Raw genomic sequence first — 22,336 nt, 5'->3', positions numbered from 1 at the left:
CCGATTGATTTACATCCACAACTCCCCTTCCAACAGCTTCCTTCCCAAATTAAACATGCTAATGATTTTCTATGCAAAATTTAACAACCTAATAGGCTGAACAAGTCAAATGAAAATACACTAATTGTTGCCTTTGATGTATACTATTCTGCCAATTCTCTCATGAAAGCAGTATATTAGCATTAGCTGAAGTACTTACTAAAATATAGATTAATAAAGGAAGGCTTACATACATATACATGTTAGGAAAATGACACTGCAGACTATAGAAAACACAACTTCAAGGCTTGGGAGTGACACAAATGGTTATTATACCCTAGAAAACCGTTTTCACAGGAGCCCTGAAAACAAGCTAATAAAGAATGAATCACAAACCTTTATCTGAATTAGCCGGCATGGGTTCATAACACTGGGTTTATGCAAAAAAAGAAGGCAAAATAAGATTACACAGTCAGAATAATAAACGCAGAATGAGAGAGATAATAAAAGGCTAGCAAGAGAGCAGAAGGCTTCCTGCCTAACCCCAGAGATCTGAAACGAGCTCCCTCAAGACACTGCCCAATTGCTTTATAAAGTAAGATTTCCGCGTATGTATTTTTTCACCTAGAGTTCAGGCAGTAGTGTGTTTTAGCCAGTGACCAGCATCACAGAGAGAGCTTTACTGCAGAATTGGTTCATTCTGTCCTCTAGCCCAGTTCTGAGTGTGAGGCTTGGTGCCACCATGATCCTAACACACGTAAAGAAGACAGAGGCAAACAAACAAGAAGGGAATATAAATATTGTCTAAAGAAATAGTGACACAAAATTACTTTCTATTGCTTTGTCTTTAAGAGTTTGCTTACAATGATTTGATAATCTAATCTAATTGATCTCTCCAAGTACTTCTAGGGCTCTAATCACTGTAGTATCTGATTAGTGGAACAGATCCATACTTTATCTCCAGATTTAATAACTAAATCTATACTTGAAACAGAGTGACACAGGTTCAGCAGAGGGGGAGGGCCAGATGCTGCTTAGCCAGGGGAGGAGGAAGGGAAAGGGAAAGGCTAGTGAGGCCCAGAATCACTGGAGAGGTTTTGTGTCAAATCATCCCACTGCAACCAAGCTCCGTTTAAACAGCCCTTTTCTGGGATTATGGAAGTAAAGCAGGAATTTGACATAACGAATGGGTGCAGAAACACAAATGAGCTACTGTCTGTGGCCCACTCTCCTTCAAACTGTCTTCATCGCAAGCATAAAATAAATGTAATTATCGGTTCTTTGTTCTTTTCCAGGTTAGCACTTCATCAGCCTGGAAATAATGACATTTCCTGAATGTCTTTCAACGGCTTCTTAACCTTTCTAGTTCCTGATAGCCAGGACAATGTCATGCTGCACTCAGATTTTAGCAGTGAAAAGGTTAACACCAAAAATCGCTAATGATAACAACAGTATTCACTGAGCCAGATAATCACTCACAAAGAATTTCAATCCAAAGTCACTTAAAATTCAAGGAAACCTCTGTATTTCTTTAAGGAAGTGACAGCAGTTAGAAGAATATTCATAATTCAAGCAACAGGCCCAAATCTGACCTACTGCTTAGTTTATCTATTTTTAATCAAGCAATATTAAGTGCTAGCTTTTGCTTTACCTTAAGTTAAACCCATTTTGTGACATGTCCTCTAACACAGGTGCTGGGCAGAGAGGGGTGACAGCCAGGCCACGTGCACAGTGCTAATGTCAAGCATCGAAGGGATATGGAGCATTTCTGAGAAGTTGTTTCTTCCTCTCTCATTTGACTGCTGCTTGTTTGTTGTGGTGATACGAACCCAAACTAGCTTGCAGTTGGAGATGTCAAAGCTCTGGGCAGAAAAACAGCAACTAATATATGTTAGGAAACTCTGGAGAGAAAAATAGTTTCTGCCACTGAAAACTGCAGGGTGGAATCGTGCGCTGCCGCCGCCTTCACCTTATTTTGCCTAAAGGGAAAGAGCCTTTTAATCCTATTTCTCTGCTTGGTTTGCACAGCGCCTGGCAGCATACACCTGCTTCAACTTGTGTGTCAGGAGCCTTCTTTGCTGTCAGATCCCTTTCCTTGCTCCTCTCAGCTCGTTGTCTGTCTCCCAGCTCACCTCTGCAAGCAAACGTCCCTCTCATGCCTCACCACATTCCAGCAGCCATCTTTCAGAGATGTCAGGAAGGGAAGAAAAATCAGCCCGTCAAAAACACATGACTCTCTCACAGTGCAAGGGGCAATGCTTTCTTCCACATGTGAACAACCCTGAATATGATGCACACAGAAGGGGATGGGAGGGATTTCTGCTAACAGACCCAAATTCAGGATGGGGGGGAGGACTTTTACCCCAACCTCTTCAGCAATCATCTGTGTCTCCATAAAACTTGAGCATCCATTTTGCATGATCCTATCTCATAATGTGCTTCTGGCCAGGTAATACTTTCAATATTTGAACTGCAAATGCAACGCCACAAGAATTGCAGGTAATCAAGGGTTTCATGGCACTTTAAAGAAAAGACAATCAATGCATCTTTTCTTTCTTTCTTTACGTGAGACCTCATCTACAAAGACTTCATATAAAAGAGACCACAGGTGCTTCAGCTTTTAAGTAGAGCAATTATATGTTGTTTCAAAAGTTATTTTTTGAGCAAAAGTAATCCATTTGTCATTAACCAACGGCTCAGTTAATGACTGAAAAGTGTAGAAAACCAACTTAATTCTCTCTTCTGTTCCACATAGCACAGCTGTTAATGGATTCATACGGAGAGCTACTTCAGCTGTGTTTTGCATCACAGACAACAGGGAAAGGACTAAGATTTTAAAATCGAGGTTTACAGACTGACGACTTCTTTTGAAATTTACTGAAATAAATCTGCCTCTCCAACAGCCATATACAGAAATATTTCATGGGTCTGAAGTACTGTATAGACCATGGGGCAATTTCAATAATGAAAGCAGTCTTGGGGTAGGTAAACATGCAAAATCTGCTGTTTGTCACATGTAAGTATTTTAGATCTGAGCTAGAATAACTAAGTTCAGCCTTAAGTAAAATACATCCAAGGGGTTTTTTGGCACTTTAAAATAAATATGAAAACATATAAGTCAATATCAATTTTTCAATCAAGTAAGACAAATTGTACTAGCTTTCATTTGAGCTTTCAAATCTGATTATGACTGTATTCATATACACATCTATGTAGATAAATGCATGTTTCATATTCCCTTACCACTGGCTCCATCTTGTTAAGACTATTGCTTTGGGAATGAGGATTCTCAGAGACTGAGTTCTCACTGGGTCAGCTGGATGAAGCTGGTGGATGGCATATTCTGTTTGCCTGATCACTACATAAAAACTAATATATTAAAGACAATTAAATTAAAGGCAAATAGTAATGTTGGCAGAAACTAAAAAAATCTCTGCAAGGCCACTGGAGGGAGGTTGAAAACAGCACCGGTGCACAACTTCTGGTTAAAGGGTAGCAAGTCCTCAGGAAAGCACCGTGACTGTACGAGCAAATTGCATCTTGGGCTGGCTGCCTTGGAATGGAACATTGACACAGGATGGTACAAACAGGGAGCTCTTCTCCAGGCCATGGGTGGATAGCCTTTATTCAGCTTGGAGCACGGTACAGCATTGTTGCTACCTCCAGGATCCCCCGTTTCTTGGAGCTTCCGCTTCTTTTTGTGGGGCATTAAAATTCTGCATGAGAGCAGAACCTGCAAACCCACCATAATCAGGCGTGAGCAAAAACCAGATGAGGTGAATTAAGTGAATTAAACAGAAGGTTTACCTAACCTGCCTGATCGCATCTGTAGTAACCGGGAAGAATGTGCATGAGTCATTCCTGTAAAAAAACTGGGAGCTAGGACTGGAAGAGGAGCCCCAGCTGGTAGGTGGGAGGTGAGCAGCTGGGTGGAATGGGAATGGGAGCCCTCCCAGCTGGTGTGTGCTCAGCTACAGCCTGCCCAGAGCCTGGGCCCAACAGCGGGGTGCTGTCCTCAGCAGCAGAGCTGAGGGTGGATGTCATGGATAAGGGTGGCTGCACCATCCCCAGTTATGGTACAGGTACACTGCTGTGCACCCACCAGTTAAGAGCACACTGTATTAGATGTGAAAACACAGAATGATAATATAAGACTAAAAATTATGTATGCCTCACTGCCATTTTCAATGACTTTTAAAATTAACTGAAGGAAGAGAAGAGAGATCATCCGTACGCTACAGAAGGGTGACATGGAAGAGGGTGAGAAATCTGTGACCCTGAGGTTTTGGTAGAGTCTGGCATATGTTATGTTATCCTTGCCAGTTATTCCCCACCTACTCTGAAGGAGAGAAAGGGAGATGCTCCATAGGATTCCTCTGTATCCACACTGCTTAGTTCACCTCCTCAGCCTGGAGCATCAAAAGGATCTGTGCTACAAAAGGAACTATTTTTCCTCTTTCCCCAACACCTGGAGTTGCACAATGCAACATGTAAGCAGATCATCGAAACTAACCACATAACAAAAACCTCCTTATATGTAGTGGAGCTTTTTCATCATCTTCAACCAACTGTTGGGTGGGTTTCTCTCTCTGTATAGAAAAAGGATGTCTAAGTACAGGCTGTGCTTGCCTGTGGATCCTATTTGCTCTGGGCTGAGCCTTCCAGAAAGATTCAGCAAGTATGCAATCTTCTTCCTACGCAATGCACCTTTCCATTAAAAGTCTGCAGACAGCTTTTAGGTGTAAGAATATTGAGAACAGAAAGTAAAGAGAGAAAGGCAATAAAGACAAATCCTTTTCCATGAGCTCTGTGAAATCTTTTCTCAAAATAACTTTGGAGAGGTTTTACTGCCAGTTCATAATGTGGATGAATCACTTCTGATATTTCTGATAAAACAATATTCAAAACTTCAAAATCACTTCCAATTCATTTATGCCACCATTTAATTAGTGCCTCTGCAACATGTTATAAGGACGTCATTATCCCCTATAATTGTATAATAATTACAATTTTTAATGAAATAATTGCGAGTACACTAGATGTGTAGATATAATTATGGTAATTACATAAATACCTGATTTTCAGCTAATAATTAAAGAAGGCCTTTACATAAAGGGTGAAATTTAACAAATGGAAGCTTTCCATAAAACAAACACAAATAATAAATGGCTGCCTCTCTCCTGCAGTTTGTGTCTTACTAAATTCTCACTCTCTATATATTATATATTTAATTTTCATCACATTATGAAAGAATATAAGGATTAAAAAATTACTTCAAAAATATTAGTTCATATTGAGAGACCTCAATACTTTGCCTTTGCAGGGTCTGATCCAAAATCACTGACATTAATGTAGCCCAAATCTAATAATGCTATGAGAGCTCAGCATCTCACATGACGTTGAATTGTAAATGACCACTAGGAGTAGGAAGATGTGAATAACACCCATGACAACATATAAACTGTATTCTCATTCCTTTGTAACATAGAGAAACAGATCCTGGAGCACCATAAAATACTTGGGAGAAGGCCCATGTGTGGAAGAGTTGCGAGCCTTCCTTCTGGGCACAGCACCCCAGCACTGCTGCTGCTAAACCTCACCAGTCCTACTGGCTCTGGTTCCCTCCCAAAATATGTCTTTTTGGCCAAACTTACTGGCTATATCCCTGCTAACACAGAAATCCAGCAGAAGATGTGTTCTCCCTCTGTCCCCTTTGGTGGATAGTCCTCCAAGGCAATAGTATTTCAATAAAGGAATTTCTTCCAGAGCCTCATCAGATGAAAAACCAGAAGTACTTCAGCCAAGTAATTCTTCTTCTCTTCAAACACATTCCTACAACTAATCTTACTGTACTATCAGTTTGAACAGGAAAGTCAAAAGGCACCCTCTATAAAAAGCATATGGAAAACTCTGCCAGGGCAGCTTGATTCCTGCTCTGATAGCACCGAGGGATACTACAAGAATTCCCGCAGCAGAAGAATTAGCAACATGATTTAATGCTGCTGCTGAAATGTTTCAAAACATTTTGTCAAAACTCTGGAAGGGAAAGTCAGCTGCAGCACCTGGAATGTGCCATTTTCCTGTCTCTTGCAATTTCTGCAAGAGCAGCCCTGAGGTAGCTCCAATTCTGGCCAGAGACCACTCTGGCCCCTGCAATGTGTTAGAGTATAGGTGCAGACATGGTTGAAAGTCAGCTTTGTCCCAGTTCCCTTAGCTTATATTGTTCAGTGCTGCTTTCTTTTAGAATAAATCTCATTATTACAAGCATGAGAAAGTAAAATAAGAGATATGAATATTAAAACAGAAGGAAATGGTTTGATATCCCAAAAACAAATCTCATTTATGGTAAGCTCATTAAAACAGTTGGTTCTGAATGCAGAGTGTAATTAATAGTACTATACATATCAAAGTGGAGAAGACATGTAAATTTGACATCATAAAGTAAGTAAAAATGAAGAGGGCTAAAGAATTATAAGTGAAAGGAATTTGGGGGGAAAAAAAAGATATTATACTGGAGCAATATTCAAGTTATAAGGAGATTATTAACATTGTAAGTGAGATGATCCTTAAGAATGGTTTGACACATGTAAGCATCATGTTTCAGGCTTCAAAAAATATGCAAAAAATACTAAAAATGTTTGTATCCATGTGTATTATAAGGAAACAAAGAGATGAAGAGCATTAACACAGAGATGAACAAAGGAATAATACTACAGTTGAGGGGAGGAGGAAGGGGAGAAAATAATAGTTATCCAAAAGTCATATTAATTACTCAAATTAATTCAGTGCCTCCTGAAAATGTACAAATATACTTAGGTAGTTATTTTTTATAAGATTTGTCCATTCTGGCTTTAAGTGATAAATTAGAAACTAACAGATTGAAAGGAAAACCATCTCACAGATGTTTACTGAGTAAAACTGGTCCAAGCCGAGAAAGGCCGGGGGAAGAAGCACAAACCAGTTTTATCCGACTTAGCATTATCAGGGTAGCAGCACTATTTTAGAGCCTGTGTGGGGGAGGACGTAGAAAATGAAAAGCAAGCAGTAAAATAATGGACAAGGAATGGAATTAGATCAGAATTTAAGACCTGTTAGAGCTATAAGCACTGTCAAGGTATATGAAAAAAAGCAATGACAGCACGACAACCGTGTGGTCAGCAAGAGCCCAGAGACCGAACAACCAGACATTTACACAGGACTGTGACCAGTGCTGATGGCATTTAAGATGACTGGAGTCTTAAAATGCGGTCTGCAAAGTCTTCTCTTGTCAAGCACTGGCTCACCCAGAAAGAGGGCTGGAGAAAGTACATCAGAGTTTAAGCTTTTTATTTCAAATATGACATAAACCTACTGCACATCTTTGAAAAACTCTGCTAACTGACACTAACAGCTTTAGATTGTGAAAGGATGAAAAGGTCTGTACAAGACAATGTTTGCTTCATTATCTTCTTCCATGTATTACCAGTATTATAGGAAATGCTGCAGTGGTACCTGAGGAATGAAAAACAGGAATATGGGGCTTCAAAAAGGAACAGAAAAATAGACCAATCTTGGTGTCTTGGGACGTAGCAGTGGAGTTCAGGATTATGGGCTACATTTGTGCCTGCTGATGCCACAGGGAGTGAGGATAAGAGCTCTCCAGCCAGGAACCAGCAAGGGTGAATGGGGGTGAAACTTCAAATGTGTGCAGTCAACTACTGGCATAAATAAACTACAGGAAAATAATCCGTTATGAATTTTCAAAGCAGCCTAATGAAGATATAAATCCTTTTTAAGGGTTGATATACACCAAATTATACACAAACATCTCTGTGAGTTTGGCCCTCACTCTCAAGTGACCCTGAGCCCCAATAATGGTCTGCAAATATATGTTCTTAACCTACTGACAATGCAACACACTTTGACATAGCTCAGTCTACAGTGATGGAGGCTTACACCCTGGATTTCATATTTTTCATTTATATGGTCACGGAGGAAAAAATATTTCAATCATTTTTGACAATTTACCAGCTACATGTCCATTACTTTGATATTATTTTCTAAATTACATGCTTAGAAAAAAAAGAAATCTGATAACTGATTGACGACTTTTGCCAGTAGAAATACAGATTTTAACAGGTCTCAACTTGTCCTTTTCTGGTTGATTTCAGAGCTGAAATTTAAGGAAGTCTACAAGAACTGCATATGTTGCATTAATTCTTCTTTTCCAAGATTTAATTATAAGTAAAAAGTTCTAGGGTAGTTAAATGGAGTATTGGAACAAACAATCAATAAAAACACAGAACAACAGGCAAAATTTCTGCTTAGATCTGTAAAGAATATTTCACATTGCTAAGCTCCAGGCCTTAAGGTTACCAGAGTCATTTACAAAACACAATTGTTGTAACATATTTTCTATTGAAAATAAAGGAAGATCAAAGCAGGATGAGATTACAGCAATGTGATTTGTGTTTCAGTTCCATGAATATATTTGTATGTATGCATATATGCTCCTGTGTGTCCACAGTAACCACAGCCATAACCCAGAAAGGACGGTGTTGGGAGCTTTGCTCTGAAAATCAAGTAGCCCATTAGGAGGCATAAATATTAATAGAGCTGTCTAATCCTACACTCTCAAATGAGGTAGTTCAGATCATGAGTCTTCGCATTTAAAATTTATTCAGTGCACTGACTAGAATAAGAAACAGAATCCACATGTGGAAAAGTCACTGATGTTGGGCAGTCTCTGAGCCACCGGTAATTCCTAAACATAACAGTAAGGCTCAAGTGATTTCTTTTCTTATTCTACTCCTAATTCTCCTACAAATACTAATGTATCCAAAACTGTATGTGCCTTGCTCCATGACATCAAGTATATACCATCTACACCTCCATATTTTCACATTCTTCCACATCCTCAGGCAATGTGAAGGCTTTGGTACAGGCTCTTAAGAAAGAGCACTCTGTCATCCCAAGAGCAGAGCACACAATACCTGGTGTTTCTTTTAGTGGTCATATTAGTGATCCTTTTCAAATTTTCTTTATGTAGTTGTCATTAAATTGGGAAATCCATGGTGCAAATTGTTGCAAAGCAAAGAAATTAATATAGAGTATTAAAGCTCCACAGGTATGCAGCTAGAGAAGGATGTACTATACTTCTAAGAGGTAGGAAGTTACCCTGTCATTCTGGATCATAAGTAAAATATTTGTGCTTTGATTATAAAGAAAATTAAAAATCTTAAATGCCAAAGAGCAGAAAACTATTTAGGTAATCCCTAGAAATGATGCAGAAGTTTGTCAGGACTTTCAGCAAATACCACATAATCAAAAACATAATATCAGTCACTAAAATGGTGCTACCTACCCTAGTATAACCTAGTGTCTGTTAGAATTTAAAGTTATGGAGTCTAGACTCAAAAAAAGCAACATAAAATTAATCAGATGCCTTTGCACTGATTTGCCAAAACCAGCCCTAGCAAATACAGGTTTTTGCATAATCAAAATGGAGTTAACAACCTCTGACCTTCATGTACCTGAAGGAAAGACAAAAAAATCAGATGCTCTTTCTTTATCTATTAAATCAGTAAATTGAAGATTAAGTAACTGAAATACAGGTCTCCATATTTAGCAAAAAAACCTCATGCTTAATTGTCTCATTCCTTTTCATCCAGCTCCAGTGTATTGTTCTGTAGTCTCTGCTGGAGGCACATCCAAATCCTTACAGGAGGTCATGGATATAATGCTCACTACCTTCTCTAGCATGATTCATGGATAAATTCCTTTTATTTCTACATCTATCTTCATCAGATTGCTCCCTGTTCTTCAAAATTTTGAATTTTCTCATGTCCCTCAGATGACAATCAAGTATTAATACTAATTTATTTATCTAATTCAATCTATTTCATGTAATAAGAATCAAACCCTGTATTATGATAGCATATGGCTGTCAGTTCAGCCACTTTGATCTTACATATCCTTTATGAATTAAAAAGATGGTGTAAATGTCTGCCTCTGATTTTTGGATTTTCTGTTTCCGGTAATTTTCATCACTAAATGGAATGAAATGACTTCAACCTAAAAATCCAGAAAAAGAGAGAATATTGGGCCTTTCTTCTTTTCCATACAAAAGCAATGTCATTTCCAAGCTGCAGTTGCTGCTCAAATGCTGTGACTCTACTGCAACTTTGTTCTGCAACATGACTCCTTTTACCAGCAGGTGTGGGGACAATCCAAGCCAAGGACAATCCCAGGTTATATATGGGTGAGCAGAGCGTGAGTTGCTCAGAGAGCAGAGATCACTACAGATATCTCATCTGCCCAGGCTGAAGGCATTCAGGAGTTCTCTGCTCTTGCCAACAGGAAAAGGTAGGTTTCTGCTGTTTTTATTGTGCTGTGTGTACAATGAATTCAACTGGAAAGGTACCTACTGAATTTCAAATAACTCTCTCTCTATTCTCCTTCCTCCAGGCTCACAGGACAATAAACACGACTTTCTCAGCTACTGGGCTCTCCCTCTCTTTATTTTTGCTATTTTTCTGATTATTTTTTTAATATCCTCTCATACGAAAGATGCTTCCTGAGAACAATGATGGGGATCTGCATCTTTATTTATGACTTTGTGAATCAGCGTCTGGGTGATAGGAAGTGAAAGTTGCTCAGCTAATTACACACGCTTGATGAACTGCGTAATAACTGCTGCAGCACTGCACATTAATTGAATGCATATAAATGACAGCAGTTATTCTAACTTGAATGATGTGTGAAGAAGTGACGTTGCTCACAGTACACTGATTATCTTTATTTCCAGCTTTGGGAATCCAGCTTAAACAATTGTACTTTCACAGCGCTGAGCAAAAATTCCCCAACAGAAAAACAGAAGATGCCTCAAAGCCCGACACTTTAAACACAAAATTGCTCTAAGTCTCTGAAAGTGGATTTAGACATCTAAAAAAGCATACATCGAGCCACTACAATTAACAATTAATAATTAACGACCAGCTGCACCTAACAGTCAGTAGGAGCTGTAAGAGCAAATGCCTTGGAAACAAGGCCACCTTCATTTAGACGCCTAGATGTAGTCTTTAAAAGCTAATACAGGGTTTACAGAATTGAATTTTGCCCAACTCTAAACATTTCTGCTATAACACTTTCCTAAAATGTGTTTGTTTTGAAATGACGGGGACATATAAGTGTTATAAATAACACAGATTACAGGTAATAGGCAACTATGTATGGCCACAGTACCCTTTGTTTCCCCCCAAAAGCATTGTAATTCACATGTAGTCCACCTCTAGCATAACACGCAATTTTAAATAAAACAAGGAAATAATTTGATGCAAAACAATCGTGTAAAGTAGTACTAAATTAGTACTTTAAACTAGCACCAAATGCCTACTTCAAATCAGTACGAAAATATACCTTCTCTACCACGTGTCAACTGCCCTGAGAATTTGCAAATATTCACAAAGAAATCTGCAAATTCTTCCATACTCTTTAACACGAAAAGGGTAGAAGCCAAGTTTCCAAAGCTTCTAAAAGCAGCCTAGTTTCCAAAGTACCATGTCACAATATTTTAGCAGTTCAGTACACCCCTATGAAGAGTTTTTGGGCTTGACAAAGAGAGCTGTAATCATAGAACAAAGGAAATCAACACTCACTTTTAGGAGTGCGTAAACAAAGTGTTTCACATCTACATTTCAGGATAGTTAACACTGTTCCAAGAAAACAGGGTGTATCCTGTGGAAAGTCAATGCAGATTTTCAGCCCTGCATTGCTATATTTCATAGCTTTTATGCCACACTACTGGAAGAGAGAGCTGTGAAGCTGTGCCAGCACCTGCAATGGCAGCGGTACCCATCCCCAGGCACGGAGATACCTCCTGTGCATGCACATACAACATTCTGTGTCCTCGTACCAGGGACAGACACTCCTCGGAACCACAATGCCAAGAGAGAAGCTGCCAACATGATCAGTGTGAGAGAGAGATGATCAGGTGCAACTGGCTTTACAAATGTTATCTTCTCATCTGCTGTACATGGTCCTCTCTTTAAACACCTTTCTGGCTCCATTATGACAAGACAGTCCCTAACAGTCCACAGCACCAGCAATCAGCCTCTTTCAGCTGTATTATTTGTTCTTCCTTTGCAAGGTTTCGATCTCTCCCCCATTTTTTTTTTTTTGTCCACTTTATACATACCTCCTTTTCTACATATTTTCTTGCCGGGTTTTCTGGCACATTCCTTGGATATTCTTTTGACTGAAAAATGAATAGAAGACTAGAAAATAACATGGAGCTCCATCACAGACAGTAGGAGCATGCAACACCACTATCTAACTTAAATATGACCTGCTTTATTAGGTGCGGAAGATTCTCAACTTGTTGTGCCTGCACATGCAATGGAAAAGATGTTGATGCATCTTCCCAGAAGTCAGTGGGTGGCAATGAGAATTAGGTACCAACTTCGACCTAAAAATACACGTGCTGTGGGAGAAAAAAAAAATGAGCATAGACGGAAAGAAAAAAATAAAAATAAAAATCAGAAACGAGGACAAATGCACACAGAGAAAAGCAGCATGCATACATGTAAGAAGCTGGCATGCAAACAGAGAAAGCCATGCATGCTACCAGTACACGTGAATTAATATTGTTAGAACGTAGAACAGGAAAATAAAAAGATCTCCCTGTTTCGCCTGCTATTAACTCACCATCCTCGGTTGGGACATAGATATTTAAATAGAGGCAGTCTTCGTTCTGATCTTGTACATAGGTGGAAACTACATCCAAGTTATTAGTAAACCACACGGGAAGCATGACTTCAGGCAACCTGCCTTCTATAATGTTCTGGGGACACACTGGAGCAAACTGGGTGGTATTTTTGATATCTGCCCAGGGAGATGGAGGCTCAGGAGGTTGAAAGCGGCGCTCCCCTGTTGGAGGGGCAGCATACGGAACCCCAAGAAACTGAATAACGGGCCCCAAAATTTCATTATTTAGTTCCTTCTTAATCCCTCTTATCTTGCCAAAGTTTGTGGTCACCACTGGGTTGGTATCATCCAATTTTTGGGAGGAGACAGCTGCAGCGTGGAGCAAAAATCCAAGTATACAAAAAGCAAAAGTGGCGTTCAATCCCATGTGCAGCAGGCGGACCACCGTCGCTCTCCATACACAGTTCAGCCACATGGATCTTGGAAAGGCCATGGTCCCACATTAGTTGTGTAACTACAATGAAGCAATCTGATTTGTATCCACTGGTGTAAAAACAGGGTGACCAAAGGAAACAGATCGAGTTTCCTAAATAGGTGCCTGTCAGAAAAATCTCAAAAGGCTTTTCATGCAGTAAGTATCTTCCATTGATTTCACACTTATTGAAGCTGCATCTTCACTCAGCACTATTTATCAGACTACATCCTATTGACAATTCTGTTTTCCATAGCAGCAATATGAAGAGAGCAGCCATTTACTGCAGAATCCCCTCTTATAAATCAAATCCAGTTAGCCGCAGGTCTATATCCTGGAGAAAATGAAAATAAATCATTAGTATGAAAGAGCTAATATGAACAGAGTGATAACTAGATGTTTCACACATTATTTACATACATTAATACTTGCTAGAGTCATGTCAGTAAAACCGCAGTAGTTTATGGGTCCATGAAATGGTGGGTGAAACGCTGATTACTGGATTATCAATAATGTCACCTGTTGAATTTATAGAGACTCCTCAGAAGAAACAGGACTTATAGAAAACACATTTTTAAAATTCACCTTTTCAAGAATAAGCAATTTGCTACCAGGCTACGTTACATAAGTGCTTATGTTAATATTTTATTTAATTTAATGAGTTCATAATCAATTTTCACCTTGTTTTCACAAGTAGATTTTCTAAAACAGAAGTAGTTATTTCTTAAAGCAGAATGTGGGGAAATTAAGATAGATAGGCATACTGAAGACTCAAATGCTTTTTATTTCATTAAAAACAGTTTATAATGCATACAATTTTTTTTCATTTCAAAGTACATTTTCTGATTTAAACATTGAGTAAACTGGAATACATCTGCAAGGATAACATGAATTACTGTGTTTATTCATAATAACCTGAATTACATTCTTTACATGGTTTTCTTACTCCACAAGTTTCTGATAGCTGATGAAAAACACTACAGAGTGAAATTTCACATCAATGCAGAACCAAAATCTGCTCCCACTGAAGTCAATTGCAAATTCTGAATTTGCACAGAAGTATAACTGGACCTCTCTGGGTTGGTTTGTTGTTGGTTTTCTTTTTCAAAACTGATCTGGAAAAAGATGTGAACAGGCACTTTAGGGATGGAGCTGTATATTACAACTTCTACATCAGATCAATCCTTCATTCCTTATAAAAGACTGACTTCAGTGAAAAATGAAAATGCATGTTGAAAGCACTCAATTCCTACCATCCTTGATTTATAACATAAACAATAAGCATTCCCATAGGACAGTAGAAATCTTATTTTTCATATATCCACATGCTGACTGAACAATATCCCAGAAAAATAATCAGTTAGGATCAGAGAGTGTATAATCTGAAATTCCAGATGCTATTTTCAACTACTTTACCTTGGAGGTTGTCACACAAGGCTGTGTTCCAGCACTTCTGAAAATTGCTCAGTATGTATCATTATGTCTTCCATATTCATGTGAAACATATTTCCAACAAGACTTACAATATCCTATTATTTAAAATGCAGCGTTATACACAACATAGCAGTGTAATCTTACACTCCCTATTAAGCAGTGTGTAATGCACAAGAAATGTGTTTTGCTTTGTATAGGAAACATTTTAAACCACCTGCTTTTGAAACAGCATTGGCAGCTTTAATGAGAATTGTTTTTTTATCATGTCTATACACATTGTAGAGAGAATTCAAAAGAACGGCTTGTCTAATAGTCAGACTACCCTGCAGTTTGGGTTATTAAAAAGGAGATTGTAAAAGCTATATAGGACAGCAGGAGATTTGGTTCATGTCTAGTGTTCCTTTAGCTCTGAACAATCTATCTCAGGAGGCAATAAGGAGATAGATGAAGCTTTTCCACAATTTTCTCTCTCCCTTTCTTTCTCTGCTAATTCTAACACTTTCAGTGTGAAACTGCATTAACAAACAGGCTTATATCCTTCATTCTCCAGCCACAAAATCTCAGCATTTTCTGGAAACAGACCAATTTAGCTGCAGAAAATAATTCCCTACACTTGACATATGTGTTTGCATTTACTTTAATACAGTTACACAGAATGGCAGACATTTGCCTCGTGGAAGATTGTTGCTTTGTTGCATTTCAGATTTTGGAAGTAGTAGGATATTACTGGACCAATAGTAAAGGCAGGGTATGCAGACAGGTGTCAGAGCAGAAGGCACCAAGTATAACTTTTCTGAGTTGATGTACATGGGAAGATGGAAGCTTATTCATTAGTGGCATTCAAAAACAGATTTAAACCTTTTCCACTGGGTCTTGACATCACTGGGGGGTTGTTTTCATGTCAGAAATGGAAAAATGTACTCTCTCTTCTTTCTCGAACTCAAACTTTTAAATAGCAGGAGCTTAATCTCAGTAGCCCTTCTGCTAATTCACATGGTCTGGGGAAGGTCTGAGGACAACAAATCCAACATAGGTGCACCAAGGAAAAACATCTTTCTTCACTTCAAGCTGCTGAGTTGGTTCAATGTTGAAAATTACCAAGATGCTACTAATAATTCATCTAGTACCTGTTTTCAGATCTAAGACAACTTTTTAATGCACTTTTGATACCTAAAATGGAAAATTCAATGTAAATTCAAAGCAAATTCTAGAGCTGGGCTACAGTTCTAAGTTTGTCCATCCGCTAGTTTGTTGTTGTAGCTGAACAGCTCAGCTGTGATCTACAGTTCTGTTTTGCCTCCCATGGACAAGGTTTTACTCTAAGACACAAACAGGATGCTAAAAGGTAAGAATATAATTCAATGCTGTGTTTGGCTATTCCTAATTAATTAACTACTGGCTAGTAGTTAGCCTCAGTAAATAGATGGATGGGCTACACAGGGCAGTAAATTGTAAAGCACCTGCAGAATTTGAATCAACAGATTTTCATTGTATTTGTAACTTGAATTTTGGATTTGCTCTTTTTAAGTCTTTCTTTTTAAATGGCTAAGTAACAGTTTATATTTGAGACTGAGAGGTCAGATATTCAAGCCTGTCAGTGGCTGCCCTGAAGCCATCACATTAAAAACACAAACTTGACGCAAATAAAAAGACTGAGATTAATCAAATCTTTTGAGACTTTCATGCCAAAATTTCATTGTGAGCACTAAGTGCAAGGGCAAACAGGGAAGCTGGCCAGAAGCAGGTCTTACTCATTGAGAATCAGTGCTGGACAAAATTCTCCTCAGTCCTTCAGCAGGTGATGTATGTAGGACTTTCCCTTGCTATCTGGACTTGGCTGAACTGAAATCAGTGGGAAAAAAGAGAAGTAATAAACAGCAGCAGGAATGATCAGTGAGACAGGCAGGAGAATAAACTAAAGAGCAACGATGATCAGTCTGGGACAAGATTGAGCATCAACATACTGTGGATCTGAGGAGGAGGAGGAGAAACATTTTCAGATTTTACTACTGTCTAGACTTGAGGATCACAATTGCTCCCTCTGGTAACACAAATGAATTCTACTGTAAAAGGTATTTGATAAAGTCTCTCATGGTCTTTCGAACAGTCTATACTATATAGAGTTTTTTTCTATCATCTATTATTTTATTATCTCCCTTTCTGAATTCAAATTACTTTGTAGCTCAGATTCTGAAATACTTTGGAGAGGCATTTAGTATGCTGAGGAGCGAACAATCCAAGATAGCTTCAATGCATCTTTGCATTTCCAATGACACAGGGCATCCCACAACAGGTCATATCTGCTGCAAACTGCAGCAGCTAAATTCCTCATTGTTGCTCATGCACAGACCTTCAGATCTTAAGGGATGGTTTGATCTGTACCACCTGTCAATAGCTCAAATGGATTAATAAAACCTTCAGTTGGCCATATGCCAGCCTCAGCACATGTAAAGGCTGTCATTGTTATGATAAAAAAAAACAAAAAACACACAAAACAAACAAACACACTAAAAACAAAAAAGGGCTGTTTTCTTTTTAGTTGAAGATGTACTCTGTGATTTGATATTCATGCCTAAAAATACCTTTCCACCTCAATTTTGCCAGCAAATCCCAATTGCAAAAATGCTCATACGAAGTGATTGTAAGAGTTTGGAACACTACACAATGCTCCTTCCTTTCAAAAAACACAAATGGTATTTTGCAGAATGAGCTCTATTTGCATCCATTTTTGCTTACAACAGTCTCTACTTAGAACTAAGAGCCCAGAGATGTTTCATGTCTCTAAGAAGTAATCCATGTTCTAAAATACGCTATGGTACCAAACAGGAACATGTCCAGTGGAACAGAAGCCATTAGAGGGAAGACTCTGACCCAGGGTGAACACTACGTCAGTGTGACACACCAGTTGTAAACACGATCAGACAAATCCTCCAGAGATCCATCACAGAATTTCCCATCTCTTCTTTTGTGTTTCAAGTTAGCAAAGGGAAGTTCTGTGCCAAATACGGAGTATTTTCTCTCAGTGTAGTAGTAAAAAAGACCAGGTTGGATGGGGCTTTGAGCAACCTGGTCTAGGGGAAGGTGTCCCTCACCATGGAGGGGGTCAAAACTGGATAACTTTTAGAGGTCCCTTCCAACCCAAACCATTCTGTAAAAGATTTTAAAACAGACGCTGCTCTTGGTTATTTCCATAAATACTTGGTGAAGGGATGGGATTTGCATGTTTTTAGTTCAAGAAATTAACTACGTGCATTTAAAAAAACAGGTGTGTGAAATGATAACAGAGGAGACTGCAACCCTGAGTACGTAATACACGTAAGAAGGGCACAGCTCTGGTGGGATTTGGCTAACTCCCACATGCCACCACCCTCTCCATCTCAGAGCAGCTACAGGTGTGGAAGCTACAGAAAGCTGTTACAAATCCAACCCTGTTGAGACGCAGAACCTTTGCCAAGATCACCAACAAAGGTATGAATAAGATATCATCCTGTTGGACCCACAGTCCCACCCCACATTAGTATGAGATTACAAGTGTTATGTTACAAGGTCAGCAAACAACCCACTGGTAAGGATTTCCAGATGCTACAAGCTGTGTAAATACATCACTCCCGGATCACAGAAAATGATTCCTCAGTGCCATTCTCACATTCACCTCTATTTAATATGATGTTTTGTAGACAAAGCCCCATATCCAATTAGTGAAAAATACAGTACTTAAATACAGTATTCAATACAGTGTAGCAAAATCAGTAAAAAGCTGAATTAAACTGAGTAGATGTCATTAGGCTCCTTTAAATTGCGATGCATTTTTCAGCTGCACTATATTTTTGTTCTTCCCCATTAATGGGAATATTCACTAACGCAAACTCCTTATTAACTAGTATTTCCATGATCAAAAGATCCCTTTAAATAATTTCTGTAACTTAGTTTGCCAAAATAGAAAAAGTTCTGATCATAACCTTCTATTAAACTCTTTTTGAATTAGGCAAATTAAGCCTGTGAGAAGAAGAGGGTCACTTAAGTCTTATTATCTTCCATTTACTCATATCAATAAATCATTTTCTTAAAGTAGTTTTACTTCTTAGCTGAAGTAATTGTTTATATTACCAGAAGTTGACTACAATTTTTTAATGTGGACTGTAGCTGTCTGACATTTTGCACAGTAAGTAGGTAACGAAATGGTGATTTTACCCATAACAGAAAGAATGGGTAACTCTGTCACTTATGTGTAAAGTTTTAGACAGCTAAGTAATACAGATTTAAATTAAAAATGACAGATGCACTGGCTTGGAATATAATGGGCACTGAAGTGAACCTTTATTCCTTTTAGCAGCTTACAGTTAACTCTTAAATGGACCACACATTATACTCACTTTTGAGTACTGTAACTGTTCAGCTAAATGATCAAATGGCTATTCTGTTGATGGCAGCACTGTGCTTCAGGACATGGAGATATTTTGACCTACTGTAGAAATTCAACTGAACTCATGTTAATCAGAGGTCATTCTGCAGAAAAAAAATAACCTAGATATTCCTTATTTGAGAACTTCAGTATTGAAATCTATATATTGTATATCTTTAAGTCAAGTCAATTTTATTTGCTTTGATTAATACTTCATACAATATACACATGCTTCCCATCTGATCACTGTAACAGTGTGTCCAGAACCCACATAGAGGCTTCTGAAACCAAGTGTTCTTTCGTTGTCTCTTGCAGGTGAAAAATTAACGCCATAGAATTGCTTCTTCATCTGATATATAATTGTGGCTAACCCTTGGTTCACTGGGGTTCATCATGTGAGAAAACTAAATTGGATTTTCTTCACCACCTTTAATGCAACTATAATATGAACAATATTACCTTTAATGCTAGTTTATCACCTAAGGCAAGCTTTCATATCAGACTCATAAGAGAGATATCAATTTTGTGTTTTCCTATTTGAGGGGTGTTAGGAATTCAAGATAAAACAAGCTAGAATATAGTTATTACCACTTCTTGAGAGAGAACTCTGCAAACAAAGATGCTTGAACAAACTCAGATTTGTCCATGAATTGTTTTTCTATCTGGATCCAATACAATGACAGTTCCAAGCACACAAAACCCTTGTTGTAGAGTTAGATCAATAACTGGCTCTTCAATAAGATGATTTTCTTTTTTTTTTCTTTTTTTTTTTTTTTTAAGACAAAGACCAAAAAATTTTCTTGTGGCAGAAAAATATGCTTTTTGTTCTGGTTCAGATGGTCAAGATGGTCTCAATTTCATCAGGCTAATTGAGATCAAATTCCAACTCATCATAAAATTCACAGAGGTGTAAATATAATTTATTAATCACAAACCCAACATCTCTAACTCAACTGTGAAAGTGCTCTTGAATGGTATTACCACGCTTTCCAGAACTGCAGAGTGCACACTACAATTTGAGTGCAATATTGGCATTATAGGGATCTATCAGCTTGAAGAGGCTGTTTCCTGTGATCTAGCATTCTGTACATCTGTGACTTTACTTGCATTTGTTCCAAAATGAATTTCATGCTTAACTTGTTTTTCTTAATTAAACTTCCTTTAGCAGTTTCTAATATGTGCATTATTAAAACTCATTAGTCCCATTCATGCCTGCCTGTCATTTTTGGCTTCATATTCATGTACCAAAGAGCTCTGTTGCTTTATATAGGAAGCAAATTAAATAATAAATATGAGAACTTGAACGTTTTATGAGTGTCACTATGAGAAAGTGGCTGCAAGGCCCATAAGGTTTCACACAAAAAAAGCATTACAGCTAAAGCTAACATGCTGACACATCTCTGATCTATAAAGTCTGCAGTAATGGTAGCAGTAAAGTGTTGTGCCATAGATGGGGAATTTTTCTCTCACGTGAAATAGAAATAGGATATAGCACAGACTATATTTACTGTTGTAAAAAAATTTCAAATAAAATTTCCCAAAAGCTTAGAATATAACACCATTAAATGTCTACAAAGATTTACTCTTTCCATCTGACTTCGTGTGTAGCTCCTATTATTCAGCTCCTTGTCCTCTTTTCATTTTCTACCACTCTCTGTGAGAAAGAGACTTATTTGTTATAGCAACCAGTCTCGGATCTCCCTGTGGTCATGTCCTGGTCACGCTGATCACAACTCCAGTGACCAGTAACCCAGCAATGGGGTCTCCTGGTGACTATATCAGGGCCCCACTTCTCCATCATTGGGAAACCAGTTGAAGAAACAAAAGCTCCATCCCACAATGCCTATTTTACACAGGTTTGAGGATGTCAAAATATTCAGTCTATCTGTAAGGTTTCTCCTAACTAAATTGTCATTTTCTCCTCATGAATATTTCTAACACTATGTGCCTACACAACACTTTACTGCTTTCAAGCACTTTTTTGGAAACTGGGGGACGGGGTTGGGAAGGCACAAGTTAAAGAATGATTTTAAGTTCAAATATTGAACTTAAAAGCTTCTGACAAGATGGAATTAAATAAAGTTATAAAATACAACATAAATGTATTCCCCTCATTAAATTCCCAGAACCAGTTCAACAAGTGGGCTAATGGCATCTCTAGGCAGGATGTGATTAAGGAGATTAAGAAAACATAAATTTAAATCGTCATTTAAGTTCTTTGCTTGGTTGAAGGAATATGAGTCACTTGAAGTACAATATTTGTAAAGTGTCCTTGGCTGTTTTTATGATTTTACAGTCACATGTTACTAATTTCCAAGCATTATATTCTCCCTTAATATGATGCAAAAGACCTAACCAAGCATCAACAGAAGGTAAGAGGCTACCCAAAGGCAGCACTAAAACTGATTGTGCAGAAAATATTATGAGGACAAAACAGAAGAATTCAACAAATGGGGTAAAGAGAACTCCAATTGCTTTTCTTTTAATGGCCTCATCTTTTATTTGCAGCCTGGACCTTTACATGGCCTGATAACCGTGAGGATATTTACGGCAGAGACATTGTGCCCCTTGGTTTCACACAGTTGGTGGTCCTTCACACCACCTTTTGTTTTCTAGTGAAAAGTGGCACGATAGAGTGGGTGCACAGGCAAACCTGAACATGGTACTAAGTAGCCAACTAGCCACAAACAATTATGAAAACAGTCTGTTGGAAACCATGTAGGGTGTTCAGAGGCATATGGAAACCTGGAGTTGAGTCACCAAGAAGCCAACAAGATTTCCCCTTGTAACTGTGATAATTCAATAGTCATTCAGGGGAGTGTAATGTCATCATTTCCATTAAAACTACAGGATGTGCCCTCAATATGCAATAAGTGATGAAGTTTTCCCAGCTTCTTTTTTTTTTGCATCCCCTAATTCCCTCCCTCCTTCTGTTCCTCCCCCCCATACAAACTCTTGTGCAACAACTGGGCAGCAGGGCAGGCATCCCCCTCTGAGGGCTTACATGCCTTCCTAATGCAGAGCTCAGAATCAGGGCTACAGTAATGCAAATATGTTTTTAGAACAGCCTTTATTTGTCAGTCTGGATCTACTTTTTACCGTTACCTTTTTATACTTACCACGGATGGATGTCTGGGACTAATCAGAAATTATATTATTTACTGGATCAGATTGATAACTTCCCATCCTTTATTAAAAGAAATCCACAAAGGTTTCTACTGAATCTCTGGCAAAATGCTATCCTTTCATTATTTGCTTTCAAAGAATGCCTGTCTCTTTTTGCCCTTCTTTTTTTCACTATTTAATTTTTAAATAGTTTCTTTTCATATGATTAAAAAACTATAATAAATATGACATCACACAAA

General features: G+C 38.2%; 1 protein-coding gene across 9 annotated transcripts in view; it reads right to left on the bottom strand.

The window, feature by feature from the left end:
- The window catches only part of NLGN1 (neuroligin 1), a 435,650-nt gene that overhangs the window by 290,373 nt on the left and 122,941 nt on the right, over window positions 1-22,336 (bottom strand). For 5 of the 9 annotated variants that reach the window (XM_064665869.1, XM_064665868.1, XM_064665871.1 and 2 more), the window contains exon 2: window positions 12,664-13,469. In XM_064665869.1, the coding sequence (XP_064521939.1) occupies window positions 12,664-13,156 (493 nt within the window). In that variant the 5' untranslated portion in view covers window positions 13,157-13,469. Of the gene's footprint in view, window positions 1-12,154; window positions 12,215-12,663; window positions 13,470-22,336 lie in introns of all 9 variants that reach the window. The other 4 variants (XM_064665866.1, XM_064665867.1, XM_064665870.1 and 1 more) reach the window with 1 other exon arrangement.

This window comes from Pseudopipra pipra, chromosome 10, assembly GCF_036250125.1.
Source record: "Pseudopipra pipra isolate bDixPip1 chromosome 10, bDixPip1.hap1, whole genome shotgun sequence".
NCBI classification, from domain to species: Eukaryota; Metazoa; Chordata; class Aves; order Passeriformes; family Pipridae; genus Pseudopipra; species Pseudopipra pipra.
Note: the sequence above shows the minus strand (reverse complement) of the source record. Positions and strands in the feature narration are given on the sequence as shown.